The sequence below is a fragment of the Oncorhynchus kisutch genome, linkage group LG6, assembly GCF_002021735.2.
Source record: "Oncorhynchus kisutch isolate 150728-3 linkage group LG6, Okis_V2, whole genome shotgun sequence".
Taxonomy (NCBI): domain Eukaryota; kingdom Metazoa; phylum Chordata; class Actinopteri; order Salmoniformes; family Salmonidae; genus Oncorhynchus; species Oncorhynchus kisutch.
In genome coordinates this window covers 67,330,459-67,353,947 of record NC_034179.2, presented here as the reverse complement: position 1 = coordinate 67,353,947, position 23,489 = coordinate 67,330,459, and the positions used below count along the sequence as shown (strand labels likewise).

Here is a 23,489-nt window from a genome sequence, read left to right as displayed (position 1 = left end):
AGAGGATACTGAGTTATTCCCTGAACGAATGTGAAAATAAATAAACGGTGTTCAGTTATTTTTTTTCAATATCCCCAAGTTTTCGGTAGCCTAATTGCAATAGCCACTTTCAATCAATTCTGAACTTGCCTTGCTCAAAACACGAATGGCTTAAATATTTCTTTGAAAATCACAAATAGTTTTGATTTGGAATTTTAGTGCATGTGATTTTGTTTGCTACTTCATTAACCCATAATCTATTGCTTGTTTGTCATATTATCTAGCAATATCAGCAAATCTGCCCGATATTCCAATCATTAATCAATTGCTACAGAAGATCTTTAAGAACATAAACAGTTCTGTGTTCAGAAGAATGATCGATCAAGAGGTGGTCCTAGACGTGTCACCCACCAAGATTGTTCTGCTCGTAGCTACCCCCACCAAGTGGACACGCTGAGATAACGCATTGCATGTGCACATAAATGAACTAAAATGGTTCAAATGTATGTTTTTCCTCAACTCAAAACATAACCCACCATGAACATTATTTTTTATGTTGTATTACCCTTCATTAAACAGTAATCCGTTAACAGGCCTGTAAGGGAAATGATCAAATCATCATAGAATACTGAACTTTATTTTCAAACGAAGATGCTTTTTTAAAATACTGAATGCAGGCTACTGCAGCGAAGTAAACATTTTAAATACAATAGCCTAGCAAACAATATAAAATCAAACATACATAATACATGCACATATAGGCTACATTGTTACATATGCTGGCTAAAGCCAAACTATGATTTCTTCAGCATATCGAAGTAGCCTCTCCCTTATCAAACATGACAAGAGGCATGCCTGCTGACTGCAATGATGTTAGCTTACTTTCACGGGAACATTTCACAACAAATTTAAGAATGAACTGTTGTGAACTATCTGGTTAAATCCCTTTGTATTTGAAATGTATTCAATTTATTAGAAGCTAGCACAGAAAATATTGTTTGAGTCATCGTTAATTATTGTGTTATAAAATTGTTAATTTATGTTTTGGAACGATAGAACAATTCTTCAAATTTCTCACCAACAGTTCTATTGAAAGCACAAACGAAAAGCTATCGAAAAGGCATATAATTACAAATCAACGCTCACCTTAAACGAATCAGACCATCACAAGGGAAAACATGACATGAAATAGCTTTCCAGGTGTAAGTGTGAACATGTCATTGAATACACCTTTGTTTTCTTTGATTTTCTATTGTATAAATTGTGTAGTAATTATAATGATAATAATATAAATAATAGGATACAAATAATATACTACAATAGACATCTGAAATGGTGTCAAGACTGCCTACTAACTTAACAATTAATGTTTGCAGAGTATATTCCGTTTGAAATTCAACACACATGTCATATGAATAATTACAAAACAAAACTCAAGTGACTTGATCAGTTACTACATCGAAAAAACAAGGAACAGTATGGCGCGACCTCGAAGTTATGCTTTGGAAGCCCATTAGAATCATATTGAATCTTGTACAATTTCGAAATGACAAAAACATACTGGATCCCTGTATCAAAATTGACTCAATTCTTTCAATATACTGTATTTCATACCAATTGTCTATGTTGTTGTCGGTTGGGATGCAGCTACCTGTTGAGTTGAAAGAAAGCGCCTCTCGCCCATCTCAATAATAGGCAGTGTGTGAGGGGTGGTCGATAGAATGAAGGTACTTGGTCCGTCAGATAGAAGGAGCGTTTACTAATCCAACATTATCACGATTGAAGATGAATACTGTATAAAACGTATGTCAAAAAGTCGTTTTAAAAATGTATAAATTAAATAGGCCTATAGAACAATAGCAACATGTTATTCGTGGAGGAGACAACTGGAGAGAATGACTGTCTCACATTAAGCTGTCATCAACTAATGTACTTGTCTATCAATCACAAATGTTTCATCATGAAGTTGTGGCTTTCTATATGGTTTCATCAATAGTTAAGATCAATAGTCTTTTTTTTGGTCTGAATTCAATGTTTTAATCCTCTTTTAAACTGTTAATATATCTACAAATGAGAAAAGAAAAACATAATTAGAAATAATCAATAAATTCAATCAATAAAATCTGTGAAACTCTAACAGATGAAAGCCTTACTGCCTGTGCCTGACAAGCACACAACATTGCCCAAAGTCTAAGAAAGAAAAGAATGCATTCATAAAACGTTATTTTACGTAGTCCAAAGCAGGCTACCCTCAGAATAGCCAACATTTCTCCAGTAGTCCATTATCTCACATGATGGAATGCTCTCATTTTAGTCAAGTCTCACATGTAGCATAGATTAATGTAATTCCTGTGTATTGATATACAGAGTGAAGTTAAAGAGAGGCACAATTTTGGATTTAGAAGTTATTTTACCCAGTCTGATAAACACTCCAAACAGCATACCCGACCGCTTGGAGGTATCTGCATGGTCCTAAAGCACACCGGAGCTCGTTTTGTATCTCATTCCAATCATAAAACTGGGGGAGACAAAATTATTGTCACCCTTAATAAAGATTAACAAAAAAAGACTGCATAAAATAAATTATACAAATACTGAGCTACTGTATTTTGTATGCCCAAATTTTTATTTTATACTAATACAATTGCTCAGATAAAGAGATTATGTTTAACAAGTAATACTTTTTTCTCTCAAAAAGATAGGATCAAAATGATTGTCACCCATGTTTTCAGTACCTTTCAATACCTCACCTTGCAAGGATAATGGCACCGAACCTTTAAAAAAAAGGAGAACACATTGGGACCATTCTTCCATACAGAATCGTTCCAGGTCATTGATATCCACTTATAGTCCATGTTCAGTTAAAACCACAAGTTTTCAATGGTGTTCAAGTCCGGAGACTAAGATGGCCATTGCACAATTAAGATTTTGTGGTCAATTAACAATTTCTTTGTGGATTTGGTTGTGTCCTTGGGGTTATTGTGTTGCTGGAAGATCAAGTGTCAGCCTCCTGGCAGAGGCAACCAGCTTTTTAGCTAAAATGTCCTGGTACTGGGTAAAGTTCATGATGCCGTTGAGCAAACAAGGGCCCCAGGATCAGTGGAGAGAAAATAGCCTCAAAACATCAAAGATTCACCACCATATTTTACAGCAGGTATGGGGTTATTTTCTGCTTATGCATCCTTATTGACGCCAAGCTCACCACTGGTGTGCTGGCAGAGTGCGAACTATACCGTGACATTCAGGGGGGTCTCAATTTTCTTCAAAGTACCTCCTACATTTGCAGGATACCTAGTCAGTTGCACAACTAAATGCATTCAACCGAAATGTGTCTTCCACATTTAACCCAATCCCTCTGAATCAGAGAGATGTGGGAGGGATTCCTTAATTGACATCCACGTCATCGGCGCCTGGGGAGAAATTATTGTTGGGGGTTAACTGCCTTGTCAAGGGCAGAACGGCAGATTCTTCCACCTTGCTGGCTCGGGGATTTGAACCAGCACCTTTTAATTTGGAGTGAACACAACCAATCTTACTGTCAAACAAAAAGTGTAATGACATTCAGCAATTGTCATTGGGTCTTCACTCTTGCACCCTTAATTAATTGATTTGTCTTGCTGACAGAAGGACCTTTTTAGTAAAAAGAAAAGTTGGGACACCTGAAGAGGGGCTGAGATACGGGACTGTCCCGGTGCAGCCACATGGGGGAAAAATGGTTTAAACCATGACACAGAGGTGGGGGTGTTCATTTAATTTGGAATACGCATTTATTTTTATATTTACCACTGTCGCAGTACAAGTTACATTTTAATAAATAGGATAATGGTTCAATTAGCATTCATTATTTAGAGACCTCCCCAAAGTTTGACTTTGTTGCATTTAGGGGGACTCATGTCTCATTCAGGGGGTCGGAGTTTGCTAAATAGCATTGGCACTTGGATTGGAACCGGTCAGATGACAGGAAAAATAAGCTCTTTGACCACCGACACCAGTGGTGAGTTTGGTGACGAAATGCATAAGCAGAAAATAACCACATACCTACTGTAAAATATGGTGGTGGATCTTTGATGTTATGGGGCTATTTTGCTTTCACTGGTCCTGGGGCCCTTATGGTCAACTGCATCGTGAACTTTACCCAGTACCAGGACATTGTAGCCAAAAACCTGGTTGCCTCTTGACTGACGACTCAAACTGAATTCTTCCGCTGCTCTATGATCGCGAAACGTTTGTAGGCGTGGCTAGGTGTTTGCCCAGAGCAATGTGGTTGGGTAGCCAGGCAAGGTTGCTGAAACTTGGCCTCAAGTGGATATTCCAGCAAAGACAATAACCCCAAGCACACAAAATCCACAAAGAAATTGTTAATTGACCACAAAAAGCAACAATTTCAGAACTGACTGCATATGGGGCTTACGGGACTTGTAGTCCTCCTTGGCATTACCAACACAACAGTGGATGGGCTGAAGCCCTCAACTGAATGCCTATAAAATTTTCACTATTAATAATAAACACTTGCACTGAAACAGAATGCCACAGATCAAAATAGCCATTTGTATATTTTATTAGTATTTTTTTTTTTTACATATACAATATAATGAAAACAGAAATTAAATCAGATGAAAATAGTCTTGCATAAACGTGGCAGTCAAAGTTTTGGGACTAATGCCTTGGCCTGGAACGTTGAGTCAAGGCCTAAAATGGGTCCCACATCTTGTCAACTCAAAAATGTAAACCATTCACTTACCATTGACTGATACAGAATGAATGGCCATTAGAGTGTTGAACGCCCCTGTGGGAATGTACTGTAGAGCAGGATTTCCCAGACTCCGTCCTGGGGGCCACCCCTTGGGTGCACGTTTAGTTTTTTGCCATAGCAATACACAGCTGATTCAAATAATCAAAGCTTGATGATGAGTTGGTTATTTGAATCAGCTGTGTAGTGCTGGGGCAAAAACAAAAATGTGCACCACAAGGGGGTGGGGGGGGGGGGCGAGACAGAGTTCGGGGAAACCCTGTCGTAGAGCAGCAGCTCTGTGGCAGCTAGGTTTAGCAGCCCTGTACATTGCTGGTAGCCATCTAAGAAGCAATGTGGTCTACTCTACACCATCCCAAGTCCTAAATTCAATCTTGGGGAAAAGGTGCAGTATATTATAGTGTCACACTCATCTCATAAGAAATTACATAGATTGAAGGTCGGACATACGAGACATCTAACGCAATGGGACTCAATACAAATGTTACTTATCTCATTGAGATGGCTGACAGATAAGGTATCCCCATTTGTAATTATTATATACTTTTACTATGTCATTGCCAACATTTATTCTAGAAGTTTCTATGCTTTACATAAGTCACTTCCTGAAAACAGCTACATGGAAATCCATATCATTATGGATTGAAGATGCCTTAATAAAAGCGATTCAGTTTGAATCTCTGGGTTGGGGGCACAAACCCAAAATAAACCATCAGACAAGGGACACACTAGACGAGTCACATCAGAATGCTACAGGAATATACACACCAAACCATAACAAGGTTTCAAACTGACTGGTCGCTACATGGAGCATCTCACACCTAATCCTTTGCAGTGGAGCTGGCCAGTAGTATCTTTGCTTTAATATTTTCATTTGCAGTAGAGTCATACATTTTAAACATTTTTTTTTTCAAACTTTGCAAACAAAGTTAGCAGTACTCTCAAACAGTAGATCTATTAAATCCAACATTTTTTCCTGTGAGAGGAAGTCCCAGTCCCTGTCAACTAAGAGAAGTAAGCAGAAATGCACCCAGATGGGAGGGAATAGAAAAACATGTCCATGAGAAGGAAAAGGGTGTGGTCCAGTCCTGTTTGGGTGCCACTCTGCATTGGAGCTGGCCTCCTTAATTAGACAGTAGATTGTGGTCCAGACAGGCAATTACAAAGCAAGAGGTTTTGTTGTATCCTGAGTGGGTAGTTCCAAAATGCAATAAAGACTGAAGACAGTATAATTATTTGTTGCATCTTGCTAGACAGGACTACAAACCAAGTGACACGGTAGAGGTGTTTAGCCCCCTATCCGCTGAACAGCCGCTGAGGCCTCACTAGAGGTTATTGGTGAGCTGCCCAGGCTGATATGCAATGTTTTGTGACACTTTGAAGGGGGACAATTCAGAGACTGAAAATAATTGTGGCTCGGGAAGAAGTCTTGATAAGGCTTAACGTCTTTCAAAGCGAGAATAAGAACTTCACATCAATATGAAAGAATAAGATTGACCATTTACCGCAGACAAGACCACTGTTTAGAACAGGTCATACGGTTTCTCATACAAAAAAAAATCCTCGATCACTTGAAGTCCATTTAAAGTTTGTGTTGTCAGTGTTACTGCCAGGTTAGGTTTATATTGAACTTGTATCTTAAGACTGTTTCAACCTGTGGAACGCACTTCTGACACCATATATGTAAGCCAACGTAGAACATTTAGCGCTTAAAAACGGCCAGACCAACATAAAAATCGTTATACAAATCAATCTACAGAAACCCATCGCAGGCGAAAACTCTCAATGAATGAAAGTTGTCACGGCATCGAAGCAGGTGTCTGGTATTTATGTTACCATCATAAAACATTTCCCGTGGCTCGTTTGAAAATCCTGGTGGTGGCTTTCAGATGACTGAAAAGGTGACACCGTGGAGATCTAACAAACAGGTCTGTGCCTGTTTGGTACCGGCTGACTCCGCTATATAGAGTTGAAGAGGCACCAGTCCACTGCCTTCAATGAAAAATGCAATGGAAAACGTGGCATTGGTTAAATGGGACAGGTCAAATGACAAATCCATCTTTCTAAACTTTTTGTAGTGACCCCAAACCTAATGTCCATAGACTCCACCATTTAGCTTAAATGGAGATATTAGGATCCCTATTACTCTACCAGCATTTTAGCATCAGAAGAAAAACATCTCTTGAAGGTGAAATCCACAACACTTACATACAGATCAATGATAATCATGAACAAACATTGAGATTTGTTTTCATGCAGAGATTTTTTTTTTTTTTACAAATAACTTTCCATGCAGGCTTTAGCAGTCAGTCAATGGAAAATTATTTGAAGAAACTCCCCATAGACCACAATAAACTCTCTCGCTGTGCATATATATATATATATATATATATATATATATATATATATATATATATATATATATATATATATATTAGATATATTGGCACCCTCGAACGATTCACTATTTCTTCACAAATAAGTAGAGAAAAAACTTCACACGTAATTGTATCTGCAAAGGACCGAGAAATGTTATGAAACTGAAATAGATTTTTTTTAAAGTCAAAATATGGCCTGGACTGCATTATTGAAAATTCAAAACAATTTGGTTAGAGGCAAGTGATTGTGTAATTTATCCTCACTTGTCATAAGTTGCAAGTGCCAACAGGGTAAAAATAGCTATCCAACCAGTTTTGAAAATAATAAATATTACAATCTGTTCCACTGTAAAGTGCAAAGGTGCCAATATATGTGGCCGCAACTGTACATATTTTGTACTAGGCATTACTGGAGGTGTTTTTTATTTTTACTTATGCAATTCATTATGAATTCATAATGTAATTATGACTTGGTTCATAATTTTATTAAGTACTATTCAGATTAAGGAAAGAACATGAGACAATGGGACTTTAGAAGTGGATAGTCTGAGGTGTGTGTACCAATGTATGAATGAATAGAAGTTTGGTGATTTGATTAAGACGACTGATGTGGTTGTACAGACTGAATATTGAGAATGGTCAATCTCAGATATCACCGCTTCTTCCTAATCCAATCGGGCATGGGAAAACAAAGACAAAAAGGCAGAATCTATGACAAATTGCTTTCAAAGAAACAGTGTCCATTTCTACAAGCCAAACTCCCAACACCATCTAAGTGTAGACTGGCATTGTTAACTTACAACAGCTGGGGGAAACAAATTAAAAGGCAGTCATTGGGGGCGGGGGGGGGGGAAGGAAAAAGAACCAATCAAAACAGACATTAAGCTATCCCCTGCCTTTGTATCACAAGTGCTTCCTGAAATCAGGCCTTTACCCTCAACATCTCACTTGAGCCAAAACCATCTTGCAAAAACAGAAAGGGGGAGACTGAAAAAGAAAGGTAGTGTGGCGCCATCTGGTGACTAAGGCTGGGAGCTGCCCTGGCTATCTGGGTCCGTGCCTGAGGAGCTGGTGTCAGAGTCTGAGTGGTCATCGTTGTCCTCCGGTGGGCACTTCTCCCGAATGCGCCTCTGGGTGGTGCTCAGGCGTGCCAGTAGGCCCTGGTAGTCGAAGCGACCCCTCTTCTCCCCAAAAGGGTCCTGGAGGTGTGTAAGGAGAGAAAGAGTGTGTGGGATGTGCATCTCATATTTCAAATCTGAAATGTCCCACTATGGTTGTGCTGGTTTATAGCATGTGGGAGCAATGTATACTGTTTTAGAGATAATTTCTTTATATATGTTTGGACAACCTTCTGTAAACGGCGACAAATTATTTTGGCAATGAAGAGTCAGATGAACGTGGACAGTGGCATGTATTCATGGATGGCAAGGGAGGTCAGGCTTCCCAAAACAATCCAAGAAAAAAATCCAACAGGTGTACACCTTACAGTTAAATGCTTACTTACAAGCCCTTAACCAACAATGCAGTTAAGAAAAATAGAGTTAACAACATACTTACTATTTAAAGTTTTAAAAAAGTTTAAAAAACAATAATGAGGCTATATACAGGAACCACCGGTACCGAGTCAATGTGTCGAAGTAGTCGGAGTAAATTTGCACATGTAGGTAGGGGTCAAGTGACTACGCAGCAGTGTAGAAACTATTAAGGAGCCTTTTGGATCTAGACTTGGCACTCCGGTACTGCTTGCCGTGCGGTAGCAGAGAGAACAGTCTATGACTTGGGTGACTGGGGTCTGACAATTTTTTGGGCCTTCCTTTGACACAGCATAGTATATACAGTTGAAGTCGGAAGTTTACATACACTTAGGTTGGAGTCATTTAAAAACTCGTTTTTCAACCACTCCAAATTTCTTGTTAACAAACTATAGTTTTGGCAAGTCGGTTAGGTCATCTACTTTGTGCATGACAAGTCATTTTTCCAACAACTGTTTACAGAGATTATTTCACTATCACAATTCCAGTGGGTCAGAAGTTTACATACACTAAGTTGATTGTGCCTTTAAACAACTTGGAAAATTCCAGAAAATGAAGTCATGGCTTTAGAAGCTTCCGATAGGCTAATTGACATCATTTGAGTCAATTGGAGGTGTACCTGTGGATGTATTTCAAGGCCTACCTTCAAACTCAGTGCCTCTGCTTGACATCATGGGAAAATCAAAAGAAAATCAGCAGAGACCTCAGAAAATAATTTAGACCTCCACAAGTCTGGTTCATCCTTGGGAGCAATTTCCAAACGCCTGAAGATAACACGTTCATCTGTACAAACAATAGTACACAAGTATAAACACCATGGGACCACACAGCTGTCATACCGCTCAGGAAGGAGACACGTTCTGTCCCCTAGAGATGAACGTACTTTGGTGCGAAAAGTGCAAATCAATCCCAGAACAAAAGCATAAGATCTTGAAGATGCTGGAGGAAACGGGTACAAAAGTATGTATATTCACAGTAAAACAAGTCCTATATCGACATAACCTGAAAGGCCGCTCAGCAAGGAAGAATCCACTGCTCCAAAACCGCCATAAAAAAGCCAGACTACGGTTTGCAAATGCACATGGGGACAAAGATTGTACTTTTTGAAGAAATGTCCTCTGGTCTGATGAAACAAAAATAGAACCGTTTGGCCATAATGACCATCGTTATGTTTGGAGGGAAAAGGGGATGCTTGCAAGCAGAAGAACACCATCCCAACCGTGAAGCAAGGGGGTGGCAGCATCATGTTGTCGGGGTGCTTTGCTGCAGGAGGGACTGGTGCACTTCAAAATAGATGGCATCAAGAGGATGGAAAATTATGTGGATATATTGAAGCAACATCTCAAGACATCAGTCAGGAAGTTAAAGCTTGGTTGCAAAATGGTCTTCCAAATAGACAATGACCCCAAACATACTTACGAAGTTGTGGCAAAATGGCTTAAGGACAACAAAGTCAAGGTATTGAAGTGGCCATCACAAAGCCCTGACCTCAATCCTATAGAATATTTTTGGGTAGAACTGAAAAAGCTTGTGCGAGCAAGGAGGCCTACAAACCTGACTCAGTTACAACAGCTCTGTCAGGAGGAATAGGCCAAAATTCACCCAACTTATTGTGGGAAGCTTGTGGAAGGCTACCTGAAACGTTTGACCCAAGTTAAACAATTTGTGGAAGGCAATGCTACCAAATACTAATTGAGTGCATGTAAACTTCTGACCCTCAGGGAATGTGATTAAATAAATACAAGCTGAAATAAACCACTACTATTATTCTGACATTTCACATTCTTAAAATAAAAGTGGTGATCCTAACTGACCTAAGACAGGGAATTTTTACTTGGATTAAATGTCAGGAATTGTGAAAAACGGAGTATAAATGTATTTGGCTAAGGTGTATGTAAACTTCCGACTGTACCTGGACGTGGATTATAACCTAAATGAGTTGGCAGTTAAAAAAAATTATTTTATTTTTTAAAGTTGACTTGTAACTTATAGAAGACTGCTTTAGTTTAACTCAGGGTTATAGAACATCCTGGGTGTTCTAGAACATCCTGTAGTTTAAATGTATTTGGCTAAGGTGTATGTACACTTATGACTTCAACTGTAGGTCCTGGATGGCAGGAAGCTTGGCCCCAGTGATGTACTGGGCTGTACACTACCCTCTGTTGCACCTTACGGTCGGAGGCCAAGCAGTTGCCATACCAGGCAGTGATGCAACAGGTCAGGATGCTCTCGATGGTGCAGCTGAAGAACTTTGAGGATCTGTGGACCGATGCCAAATCTTTTCAGTCTCCTGAGGGTGAAAATGTGTTGTCGTTCCCTCTTCACGACTGTCTTGGTGTGCTTGGACCATGATAGTTTGTTGGTGATGTGGACACCAAGGAACTTGAAGCTCTCAACTTGCTCCACTACAGCCCCATCGATGTGAATGGGGTCGTGTTCGGCCCTCCTTATCCTGTAGTCCACGATCATCTCTTTTGTCTTACTCACATTGAGGGAGAGGTTGTTGCCAGGTCTCCGACCTCCTCCCTATAGGCTGTCTCTTCGTTGGTGATCAGGCCTACCCCCGTTATGTTATCAGCAAACTTGGTGTTGGAGTCGTGGGTGAACAGGGAGTACAGGAGGGAACTAAGCGCGCACCCCATCAGGAAGTCTAGGATCCAGTTGCAGAGGGAGGTGTTTAGTCCCAGGGTTCTTAGCTTAATGATGAGCTTCGTGAGCACTATGGTGTTGAACGTGAGCTGTAGACAACAAATAGCATTCTCACCTAGGTGTTCCTTTTGTCCAGGTAGGAAAGGGCAGTGTGGAGTGCGATTGTGTCATCAGCAAAATTTGCAAGAGACCGAATGTACCTCACCGGAGAAAGCATCTGAGAGCAAAACAGCACCCCTCTGTCTCCATGTGTAGGTCATCTATCTGACGCCGTCTGATCCAAAATATTATGACATTGTTGCCGCCCTTAACATGGAATGCAAGGGAAGCCAGTGAGCATTTGGCCTCCCTTGATAAAAATTTTTAAAAAAAAGTATAAAATAATAGCCATTCAGCGTTGAGCTAAACTGAGTGCACTCAACTGTGACAGGTCCTGGCACACCAATAATGACAAAAAGTGTCATGGGAAGTTGGCGTCACTTCTATCAAATTGCATGAAAAGCATACATCATTGACAGAAACTTGAATTGTTGCATTTGGTGGTGGTCCTCTGCAGGCTAGCTAAAATTGTGTTTTTCCTAAATTAGTCATGGATGGAGATCTACTTGTAGTTTGACTTCATTCTCCTTACAGGCCAATGATTATGACAGCGATTATGATCCAGCCATACATTTTATTTTACCCATATTTAACTCGGCAAGTCAGTTAAGAACAAATTCTTGTTTTCAATGACGGCCTAGGAACAGTGGGTTAACTGCCTTGTTCAGGGGTAGAACATAATTTGTTGTGCCCCTGGCCTGAGGGTTCAATACATAGAAGGCTAATGTTAACTAGCTAAAGTTGCTCACAAAAGAAAGTTAGGCTAGCAAGTAAGCATTTTAACCAGGTAGCCTCGGACAAAAAAACACACAAAAAACTGTGTACTGTATGACAGAGTTATAGACCGTTTTCGTCAACATGAATGAGAGGATGAATGAGAGGATGGCATTGGGTGAGTCAACATGTTTGTCTTTTTTGTCTTTTTTACTTGCACGAACGCTCACACACATACATCAGAACCATGGACAGCATCATTATTTTGACTAATTTGTTTTTGGTAGATTTTAGTTGTCACTGTATTAGACTAAGCATGGTTGATTTGATGTTGAAATGGTGCTAGAATAGTGGAGGCAGCTCCTGTTTTCTTTGCGACTTCAGTTAACTGTGGTTCTAAATCAGTTGTTTAGCAGTCTGAAAATGGTGGAAACATTAACTTGCATGACCATGCTGTAGGTCATGTAACTGTTTGTTACATGCAATATGCCTTGTGAACTCCAGACAGTTTGCTCTCTGGTTTTGTGATGAAACAGACGGCGTGTTTAAATTTATTCTGCCACTGTCTTCTTATTGTCTTTGCCTTAGGCCTATCTATCACTGTCGCAAGGCATATGAACTAACAGGTTATAACTGGCTTCCCCAGTGATTTTACCCACACAATGCTACTGCTTGTGGATGTCATTATTATGTTTCTGTGTAAAGTTTGAAGGAAATTGCTAACTAGCGTTAGCACAGTTGCTAACCAGCATTAGCACAATGACTGGGCATCTATAGTAATAGCTAGCATGCTAGCTGTTACCACAGAAAGCCCAGTCATTGTGCTAATGTTAGTCTACATTGGCTCGCGAAACTACCTCCAACTTCCTTCATAATGAAAGCAGAAACATATAAATGGTATCAACAAGTTCATCTGAGTCCAGGAAAGAAGATACAATGTTTAACCGCCAAATCCTGAAGTACCCATTTAAACGTTTGGGCATGTACATCCCTCAGTCCTCTAACCCAGGGTTTCACAAGCTCGGTCATCAGGACCCAAATGGGTGCACATTTTGGTTTATGCCCTAACACTACACAGCTGATTAAAATTAAAGCTGGATGAATAGTTGATTATTTGAGTCAGCTGTATAGTGCTAGGGCAAAAAACAAAACGTCTACCCCTTGAGGTCACGAGAACCCAATTTAGGAAACCCTGCTAGAACCCCAGGGAAGGTGCAGTGCATTAGTTATCAGGATGTGTGATGCATTATAACCTGTGTGTTCTGCTTCTCCAAGGTGCATAAAGAAACTTGTGTGTGTGTGTGTGGGTACACACACACACAGTAAATGAGAGGGAGAATGAGGTCTCTGGCAATACCTGCATGTTCTGTCCCTGTTGGTGTAGTCTCTCTTTGCAGACCCCCTCGTAGAAGTCATAGTACTCCAGGAATGATTTCTCCATCACACTCCTGCAACACAGGAACAGGTTATTAACTACCCACAAAAACAAATGCTAAACAGCTACAATTGAAATTACTCGCCATTGAGAGATGTGTGTTGGAAATGGATTGTGGGTCAGTGGCTTTGAACATGTCTCTTGCAATCCCTCAAGGTTCAACTATATGCCTCATATACAATAAAGGACATTAGACGTGGCCTGTAGCCTTAATTTGGAGTTCAGGCATATACAGTCCCTTCAGAAAGTATTCACACCCCTTGACTTTTCCACATTGTGTTGCGTTACAAAAGTGGGGTTAAAATGGATTTACATTTATTTTTGACAATGATCTACACAAAATACTAAATTGTATTATTGATGGAAAATAAAATAATATATTTAGATTAGATAAGTATTCAATCCCCTGAGTCAACACATTAGTCACATTTGGCAGCAAATACAGCTGTGAGTCTTTCTGGGTAAGTCTAAGAGCTTGGAAAACCTGGATAGTACAATATTTCCCATTATTTGTTTAAATTCTTGAAGCTCTGTCAAGCTGGTTGTTGATCATTGCTAGACAGCCATTTTCAAGTCTTGCCATAGATTTTCAAGACGATTTAAGTCAAAACTGCAACTAGGCCACTCAGGAACATGCAGTATCGTCTTAAGTAACTCCAGTGTAGATTTGGCCTGGGATTTTAGGTTATTATAATGCAGAAATTTGCCACCCAGTGTCTGTTGGAAAGCAGAATTAACCAGGTTTTCCCACGAGGATTTTGCCTGCGTTTAGTCCGTTTCTTTTTATCCTAAAAAAACCTCCAGTCCCTGCAGATGGCAAGCATGCCCATAACATGATGCAGTCACCAGCATATGCTTGAAAATATAGTGAGAGGTACTCAATGTGTTGTGTTGGATTTGCCCCAAACATTATAACCTGTGTGTTCTGCTTCTCCAAGGTGCATAAAGAAACGTGTGTGTGTGTGTGTACACACACTCAGTGAATGAGAGGGAGAAGAAATCCTTCGTCAAAGGATTTCTTATAAGCAGAATTTCTTATAAGCGTCCGGGTTAGAGTCCCGCTCCTTGAAAGCAGCAGCTCTACCCTTTAGCTCAGTGAGGATGTTGCCTGTAATCCATGGCTTCTGGTTGGGGTACATACTTATAGTCACTGTGGGGACGACGTCGTCGATGCACTTATTGATGAAGCCAGTGATGTGGTGTACTACTAAATGCCATCGTAAGAATCCCGGGAGAAATTCCAGTCTGTGCTAGCAAAACAGTTCTGTAGCTTAGCATCTGCATCATCAATCATGCCAAACAATTATTACACACAGTAAGTCCATTCAACTTATTAAACAAATTACTCCTGAAGTTTAGGCTTGCCATAACAATGGGGTTGAACACTTATTGACTCAAAACATTTCAGCTTTTCATTTGTTTTTAATTTCTAAAAACATAATTCCACTGACATGGGGTAGTGTGTGTAGATCAGTGACACAAAATCAAAATGTAATCCATTTTAAACTCAGGCTGTAACAACAAAATGTAGAAAGCTTCAAGGTGTTTGAATACTTTCTGAAGAATTGTAGCTGGACCTAGACAATAGATGCCATGGAACATTGACTCATCTCGACATCAGTCCTCTTTTGAGGTTTCAAGTCTCAAACTTTTATTTTGGAGTCAACAATCCAAGATTAACTCACCACAAGGCTTCTGGACAGGGCACCTTCCCATCCAGCATGTCACATACAGCCACGCGCATGGTCTCATGGCGGATGCACTCATTGTAGTTCTTGCTGTCCCCAGGGTGTCTCTCCTGGCAAAGGGAGGGTCAGAGGGAGCAGATGTAAGGGGGAAATTCAAGACACAAAAAGTGACACATCCCACACCGATATGGTCAGTCTGTTGCTTTTCACAAACACGTTTACACAAACCTCTACAAACTGGGAAGAAATAGCAAACAACTAAATAGAAACATAGAACAGCTGAAGTCTTCTGTAAGTCAGACAACAGTCAAATTACATCACAATATCATATGCCAAAAACACAGTAGCTTTGTTGATCAAAATGGCAGCATTTCTTCAGGGAACCAGATTCCCCATAAGGCAGTGGGATTTAACTGCATTCTGGGGATTATGGTTTGGCTTGCCAGCTAAATTAGAGGCCAACTTGCCAGTGTGCTATAGGCTTACCTGTTCAAAGCCTGGCTCGTTGTGGTAGGGGTTCTCAGTCATCAGGGACTGGATGGAGATCAGAACGGAGGAGATGCTTTGGGCTGGGCTCCATGCTGGCCCTGTCCAAGTCCTAGACAACAAACCAGAACAAAGAGGTTAAAGCACAAAAGATTCAGGTCAGGAGCCCGTGCACCAAGCAAAATATAAAGTTTAAGTTGTATATGAGCTACGGTGCTTCACCCAAAAAAGTATTGTAGACTGAATAGTAGATCAAATTTGCACTCCCTGTAGGTTCCCGAGACTGACCAACACTACTATAAAGGGAAAGAGAGGAAGTATTTCAAAGCTGTTTCAAGGAGCCATAGGTGCAAAATAGAATTGTTCCTGTTCCCATGAAAGCTAAGGTAAGTGAGCTAAACGACTACCGCCCCGTAGCACTCACTTCCATCATCATGAAGTGCTTTGAGACACTAGTCAGGGACCATATCACCTCCACCCTACCTGACACCCTAGACCCACTCCAATTTGATTAGCGCCCAAATAGGTCCACAGACGACGCAATCGCAACCACACTGCACACTACCCTAACCCATCTGGACAAGAGGAATACTTATGAGAATGCTGTTCATCGACAACAGCTCAGCATTTAACACCATACCCACCATACCCTCCAAACTCGTCATCAAGCACGAGACCCTGGGTCTCGACCCCGCCCTGTGCAACTGGGTACTGGACTTCCTGACGGGCCGTCCCCAGGTGGTGAGGGTAGGTAACAACATATCCACCCCGCTGATCCTCAACACTGGGGCTCCACAAGGGTGCGTTCTGAGCCCTCTCCTGTACTCCCTGTTCACCCACAACTGCTTGGCCATGCACGCCTCCAACTCAATCATCAAGTTTGCGGACAACACTACAGTGGTAGGCTTGATTACCAACAACGACGAGACGGCCTACATTGAGGTGGTGAGGGCCCTCGGAGTGTGGTGTCAGGAAAATAACCTCACACAACGTCAACAAAACAAAGGAGATGATTGTGGACTTCAGGAAATAGCAGAGGGAGCACCCCCCTATCCACATCGATGGGACAATAGTGGAGAGGGTAGTAAGTTTTAAGTTCCTCGGCGTACACATCACAGACAAACTGAATTGGTCCACCCACACGGACAGTGTGGTGAAGAAGGCGCAGCAGCGCCTCTTCAACCTCAGGAGGCTGAAGAAATTTGGCTTGTCACCAAAAGCACTCACAAACTTCTACAGATATGCACAATCGAGAGCATCCTGTCGGGCTGTATCACCGCCTGGTACGGCAATTTCTCCGCCCACAACCGTAAAGCTCTCCAGAGAGTAGTGAGGTCTACACAACGCATCACCGGGGGCAAACTACCTGCCCTCCAGGACACCTACACCACCCGATGTCACAGGAAGGCCATAAAGATCATAAAGGACAACCACCCGATCATAAAGGACAACCACTAACTGTTCACCCCGCTATCATCCAGAAGGCGAGGTCAGTACAGGTGCATCAAAGCAGGGACCGAGAGACTGAAAAACAGCTTAATCTCAAAGGCAACCAGACTGTTAAACAGCCACCACTAACATTGAGTGGCTGCCGCCAACATACTGACTCAACTCCAGCCACTTTAATAATGGAAATTGATGTAAAAATGTATCACTAGCCACTTTAAACAATGCCACTTAATATAATGTTTACATACCCTACATTACTCATCTCAATACAGTGGGGCAAAAAAGTATTTAGTCAGCCACCAATTGTGCAAGTTCTCCCACTTAAAATGATGAGAGGCCTGTAATTTTCATCATAGGTACACTTCAACTATACTTATTTTCCACCATAATTTGCAAATAAATTCATAAAAAATACTACAATGTGATTTTCTGGATTTTTTGTCTGTCATAGTTGAAGTGTACCTATGATGAAAATTACAGGCCTCATCTTTTTAAGTGGGAGAACTTGCACAATTGGTGGCTGACTAAATACTTTTTTGCCTCACTGTATGTATATACTGTACTCATTTAAACTGCTGCATCTAGCCATCTTTATGTAATACATGTATAACTAGCCACTTTAAACTATGCCACTTTATGTTTATATACCCTACATTACTCATCTCATATGTATATACTGTACTCGATGCCATCTACTGCATCTTGCCTATGCCGTTCTGTACCATCACTCATTCATATATCTTTATGTACATACTCTTTATCCCTTTACACTTGTGTGTATAAGGTAGTAGTTGTGGAATTGTTAGGTTAGATTACTCGGTTATTACTGCATTGTCGGAAATAGAAGCACAAGCATTTCGCTACACTCGCATTAACATCTGCTAACCATGTGTATGTCACAAATAAAATTTGATTTGAATTACGATACATGGGCACATTATTCAGAATATTTTTTTGTTGTGTACTATTGAAAGCAGGAAAATGATGGCATCGCATCTTCTGGGACAAAGTCACACACATCGACAGTGAGGGGGCGCTCTGGGAGGATGTGCTGAAATGCAAGAAATGATCTGCGTCTCTATATAGAGAGCTGCCATAAATAGCCATGTTCTGCTAAAGAATGACCCCTTACAGTTGTGGTCAGACCAGGTAGGCTTGAGTAATACAGAAGCACTTGCAACTATTGGGCAGTACTGTCTGCTGTTTTTCATTCTCTGTGTTTAATTAGGTGGGATCCTGATATTGATTGCAGGTCACATTTTAAATCTATTTAACTAGGCAAGTCAGTTAAGAACAACTTCTTATTTACAATGACAGCCTAGGAACAGTGGGTTAACTGCCAAGATCAGGGGCAGATTTTTAACTAGTCAGCTCGGGGATTCAATCTAGCAACCCTTCGGTTACTGGCCCAATGCTCTAACCACTAGGCTACCTGCCGCCCCACATCCCACTGTGTCCCATGTATATAGTTTGTAAGAGCTACTATTCTATGGGTCTGGGTTTAAAAGGTTGACTGCTGAATGCCTTGTCCCATTTCAAACGCTAGTCACCCCCTCCCCTAGTTAGAAAGGGAAATGGGCATAGATGTATGGGTTGCTCAGGTGCAGCAGGTTTCCCCTGAGCTGCAGGACCCTGGCTTACCCGAGGATGCTGAGGCATACTTTGCCGTTACGGTAAAAGTTGGGGTTGAAGCGCACAGTGTTTTGGCCGGTGGTGATGAGCTTGACCCGTGGGGGGTGGATGGGGTAGTCCGGGGGGCAGCGGAACAGGAAGAGGAAGAAGCCTCCCTCGTAGGGCGTGTCAAAGGGTCCTGTGATGAGGGCATGGATCTGAGGAGGGAAGACTAGAGTCAGGACTAATATTTAGTGAGGGTGTTGATGCGTTGAATTTCTCCATAATCCTCATAATAGTTGTGCAGAACACTAATTCCAAGATGGCTGTTGTTCCTCTTGCCACAGCAAAAGTTCTTCAATGGCTGTATTGTTTGTTTAGTATGTCCAATTTCATGGATTTTTTTGGACTTAGTACAAACATTGAGTCTGTGGGTTATAAAGTAAATTGGGGCCTGACAAAAGAAAATGAGCAATTGATTTAAAGAAGGATCCCCCCACACAACTTGAGCCTGGGATAGGAGTTGCTTTAACTGTAACTCTGCATCAACATTTGATGGACAGCACCCGTCTTTCAAGTCCCATATTGGATTGTTTCATACACCATTCAAACACTTCACAGTCTGGCTAGCTAAACGTAGCACAGTAAGGTCTAAGGCTCATATTTCAACATCATAGCCAAATGACAATGGCCATTGATGAAACTCGCATTGCATCTGACTTTGTACAGTTGTACCAGAACAGACCCTGTGGACCTAGGGAGTGGTGGTGGAAGTCGGTGAGCTTTACCTTAGTCATGTCGTGAGGGTCAGGAACCACAAACATACCCGGGGGAGGCTCCTTATAGATGGACATTATATCCCTGAGGAGAGAGTAAGGCGGCAAACTTAAGAAAAGATGCTAATACACAATGATAGCAGCCTAATCCCAGATCTGTTTGTGCTCTTGCCTACTTGGCATGATTAGCACAAGCAGACTGTCACTAGGGGCAAAACATTTTAAGAGACAAGTGGCACCTTTTATGTCAACAATGTAATGTTGACAATGTTGTGTTTATACTTTTCATAATATAAGGTCAATATATTAATTACAGAGTCACATCATAGTAAGCAAATGGATTGACATGTTATGACATCAGTAACTCTGACCAATCAATACTAACTATTGGCCTAACTAGTAGCGTAAGTAACCATTTTCTTACAGGATTTACCCCAGTGTTTCAGCCAAAAGGCTCAGACTTTTCTGTTTCCATCTATATGGGCCAGTACCAGTGTCTCACGGGGTCATACTCTAATGGACCTGCGCTCACATGGGACGAAAGGCAGGCCTCTGGTACTTTTCAGCTGTAATTTACATAATTAACACATTCTCACAAAAGCAATTGTTTTGATTTTGCAGAGGTTGTTGATTCTGCTCTTCACAAATCCTCACTGTCAGTCCTAGCGCTTGAAAACTAGGCGACATTCTGCCTTCTCCCTAGTTTTCAGCCATTAGCTTCGCCCAAAACTACCTCTTTGGAACTACAATCCTGACGCCGTTTTAAAGTTAAGTGTCGTTAATCATTGCTTGCGACAGAGCTTTCGAAACATATCCCTTATCTTTCATCAGCGGGAAAGAAACCTTCAAATAAAAAAATATACATTTACTGCAGAGGTTTTCTACAGATCCATACAGCTATGGGTGCCTCCATCCAACGAAACTACACTTCTCGAGTTATGCTTAGACACAAGTGTTCAGAACATGCTAGATAGCTAATTAAACAAGCGCTGTAACATGGAGATATGGCCGTGTGGGAACACTAACCCTATGAACATGCGTATCAATTTAACCTATTGCTTTTTTTAAATGTATTTCCTCAAATGTTGTATTTTTACCTATATCTTAATAGGCAAGTAGGTTAAGAACCAATTCTTATTTAAAATCCCCTAACCCGGACAATTCTGGGCCAATTGTGCCCCGCCCCATCATGGTTGTTTGTGACACAGCCCGGGAACGAACCAGCATTTGTGGTGACGCACTGAGATGCAGTGCCTTAGACCGCTGCGCCACTCCAGAGCCCCTGATATGAAAGGTGCCAAAACCGTACTGCAAGCAACACGTTAAAGTTCAGACAGTGTCAGGGCTCTTATCAAAACTTCCCAATACAGTAGACGCCTTCCAATGACTCATGTGTAATGTCATGGAACAGTCATGATCATAGACTTTTTTTTAAATAAACCAGGCAAGTCAGTTAGGAACAAATTCCTATTTACAATGACGCCTAACGGGGTTACAGTGGGTTAACTGCCTTGTTCAAGGGTAGAACTACAGATTTTTATCTTGTCAGATCAGGTATTCGATCCAGCAACCTTTCAGTTACTTACCCAACGCTCTACCACTAGGCTTCCTGCCGTATGCAACACTGGTGTTAGCAAAAAGTAACATTTATAGTCACAAAAACACGTGTGATGTGGTTCTTTCGTTTTCAGACAGCATGGAACCACATTCCATATGTTGTAACAGGCAAGCCCACCAGTGTATATCTGGATACTCAGATGTTTACCTTTTGATTCGGAGAATGCATTGCTGGGACGTCTTCTCGTTGTCCCAGTCGGTACTTAGTGTTGGGTCCCAGGACGTTGCATGAATTTGGGACAAGAGGCCTGCTCCGGCCACCCCCAAACCGATACTGCCTGGCAGAGCATTGGTGGCCGAGTAGAGGGGTATTGGAATGGCAGAGCCCACTACAGCGCTAAGAACACCTGCACCTCCAAACCCGCTCCCAGTCACCACGGTTGAGGTGGTTGTGGCTCCAGGGGACATGACAGCTAGGCCAGTCTCTGCGGCCGCTGCAGGTGGTGGTGAGGCCAGGTTAGCTCCACTCGTCGAGTGGCCCGGCAGAGAATTACCCAAACTAGGTAACAACGGAGCTCCATTTCCCTGACTACCAACACCTAACCCAATTTCACCATTAGCAACCTCTCCTACGCTATCCGCCATTGTAAATTAACACTTGTTCAGGTTACAGCTAGCTAGCTTGCTAGCTACAGTTATTGACAGTTGTCGATACAGCAGTTTCTTGTTTGAGTCCGTCCTCACGCAGTCGGTAAATGAGGAAGACGAGCAAGGAGAGGCGAAGATGAGAAAAAGCGCTCCCACGGCATTGTATGCCTTTCTTCTCGCCTCCAAAAGTAGCTAATCGTGTTTAGCTATGTCATATAAAACTACAAACAGTCAGTCGAAAAGTTAACACTATAATATATTACCCGTCACAAATTCTCAGTTTGCCAGTCATCAACGCAGTTTGCGGATTCAGCCTGTTTATCGGTTAGCTTTTTCTTCTGTTTTCCATAACCACTTCCTCCCACAGCACAGAATACCTTTACTGCCACCTGGCGGCGATCACCGGAATTGTAGTTGGACTCTACGTCCATGTTATGAGGCTGTCAGGGATAGTAGCAACATACAGCAGTAGGCCTACACAAGTGGAGGCTGTTGAGGTGAGAACAGCTCATAATAATGGCTCGAATGGAGTCAAATGAATGGTAACAAACACAAAGAAAGTACATCTTTGATGTGTTTGATGCCATTTCATGGACTCCATTCCAGCCCTTGTTATGAGCCGTCCTCCCCTCAGCAGCCTCCCAGTCAGTATTTTACAGTTTATTTACAACACCATACAATTGAAGTCTGAAGTTTACATACACTTAGGTTCAACCACTCCACAAATTTCTTGTTAACAAACTATAGTTTTGGCAAGTCGGTTAGGACATCTACTTTGGGCATGACAAGTAATTTTTCCAACAATTATTTACAGACAGATTATTTCCCATAATTCACTGTATCACAATTACAGTGGGTCAGAAGTTTACATACGCTAAGTTGACTGTGCCTTTAAACAGCTTGGAAAATTATGTCATGGCTATTGAACCGTATGATAGTCTAATTGACATCATCTGAGTCAATTGGCTGAGTTTGAAGGCCTACCTTCAAACTCAGTGCCTCTTTGCTTGACATCATGGGAAAATCAAAAGAAATCAGTCAAGACCTCAGAATTTTTTTTTACCTCCAAGTCTGGTTCATACTTAGGAGCAATTTCCAAACGCCTGAAGGTTCCACATTCATCTATACAAACAATAGTACACAAGAATAAACGCCATGGGATCACGCAGTCGTCATACCGTTCATCTCCTAGAGATGAACGTACTTTGGTGCGAAAAGTGTAAATCAATCCCAGAACAACAGCAAAGGACCCTGTGAAGATGCTGGAGGAAACAGGTACAAAAGTATCTATATCCACAGTAAAATTAGTCCTATATCGACATAACCTGAATGGCCTCTCAGCAAGGAAGAAGCCACTGCTCCAAAACCGCCATAAAAAAGCCAGACTACAGTTTGCAACTGCACATGGTTGACAAAGATGGTACTTTTTGGAGAAATGACCTCTGGTCTGATGAAACAAATATAGAACAGTTTGGCCATAATGACCATTGTTATGTTTGGAGGAAAAGGGGGATGCTTGCAAGCCGAAGAACAACATCCCAACCGTGAAGCACGGGGGTGGCAGCATCATGTTGTGGGGGTGCTTTGCAGCAGGAGGAACTGGTGCAATTCACAAAATAGATGGCATCATGAGGCTGGAAAACTATGTGGATATATTTAAGCAACATCTCAAGACATCAGAAGTTAAAGGTTGGTCGCAATTGGGTCTTCCAAATGGACAATGACCCCACGCATACTT

General features: G+C 41.4%; 1 protein-coding gene across 1 annotated transcript; it reads right to left on the bottom strand.

Moving 5' to 3' along the window:
- Window positions 1-4,521: 4,521 nt before the first annotated feature.
- On the bottom strand, window positions 4,522-22,092 carry LOC109893252 (ubiquitin-conjugating enzyme E2 Z). Its single transcript, XM_020486378.2, has 7 exons — window positions 21,312-22,092; window positions 19,559-19,631; window positions 18,801-18,988; window positions 15,711-15,822; window positions 15,222-15,334; window positions 13,459-13,549; window positions 4,522-8,306 (listed from the first exon to the last, which is right to left on the bottom strand). The coding sequence occupies exons 1-7, from the start codon at window positions 21,746-21,748 to the stop codon at window positions 8,130-8,132; spliced, it is 1,191 nt and encodes a 396-aa protein (XP_020341967.1). The 5' UTR covers window positions 21,749-22,092; the 3' UTR covers window positions 4,522-8,129.
- Between the last annotated feature and the right edge of the window lie 1,397 nt (window positions 22,093-23,489).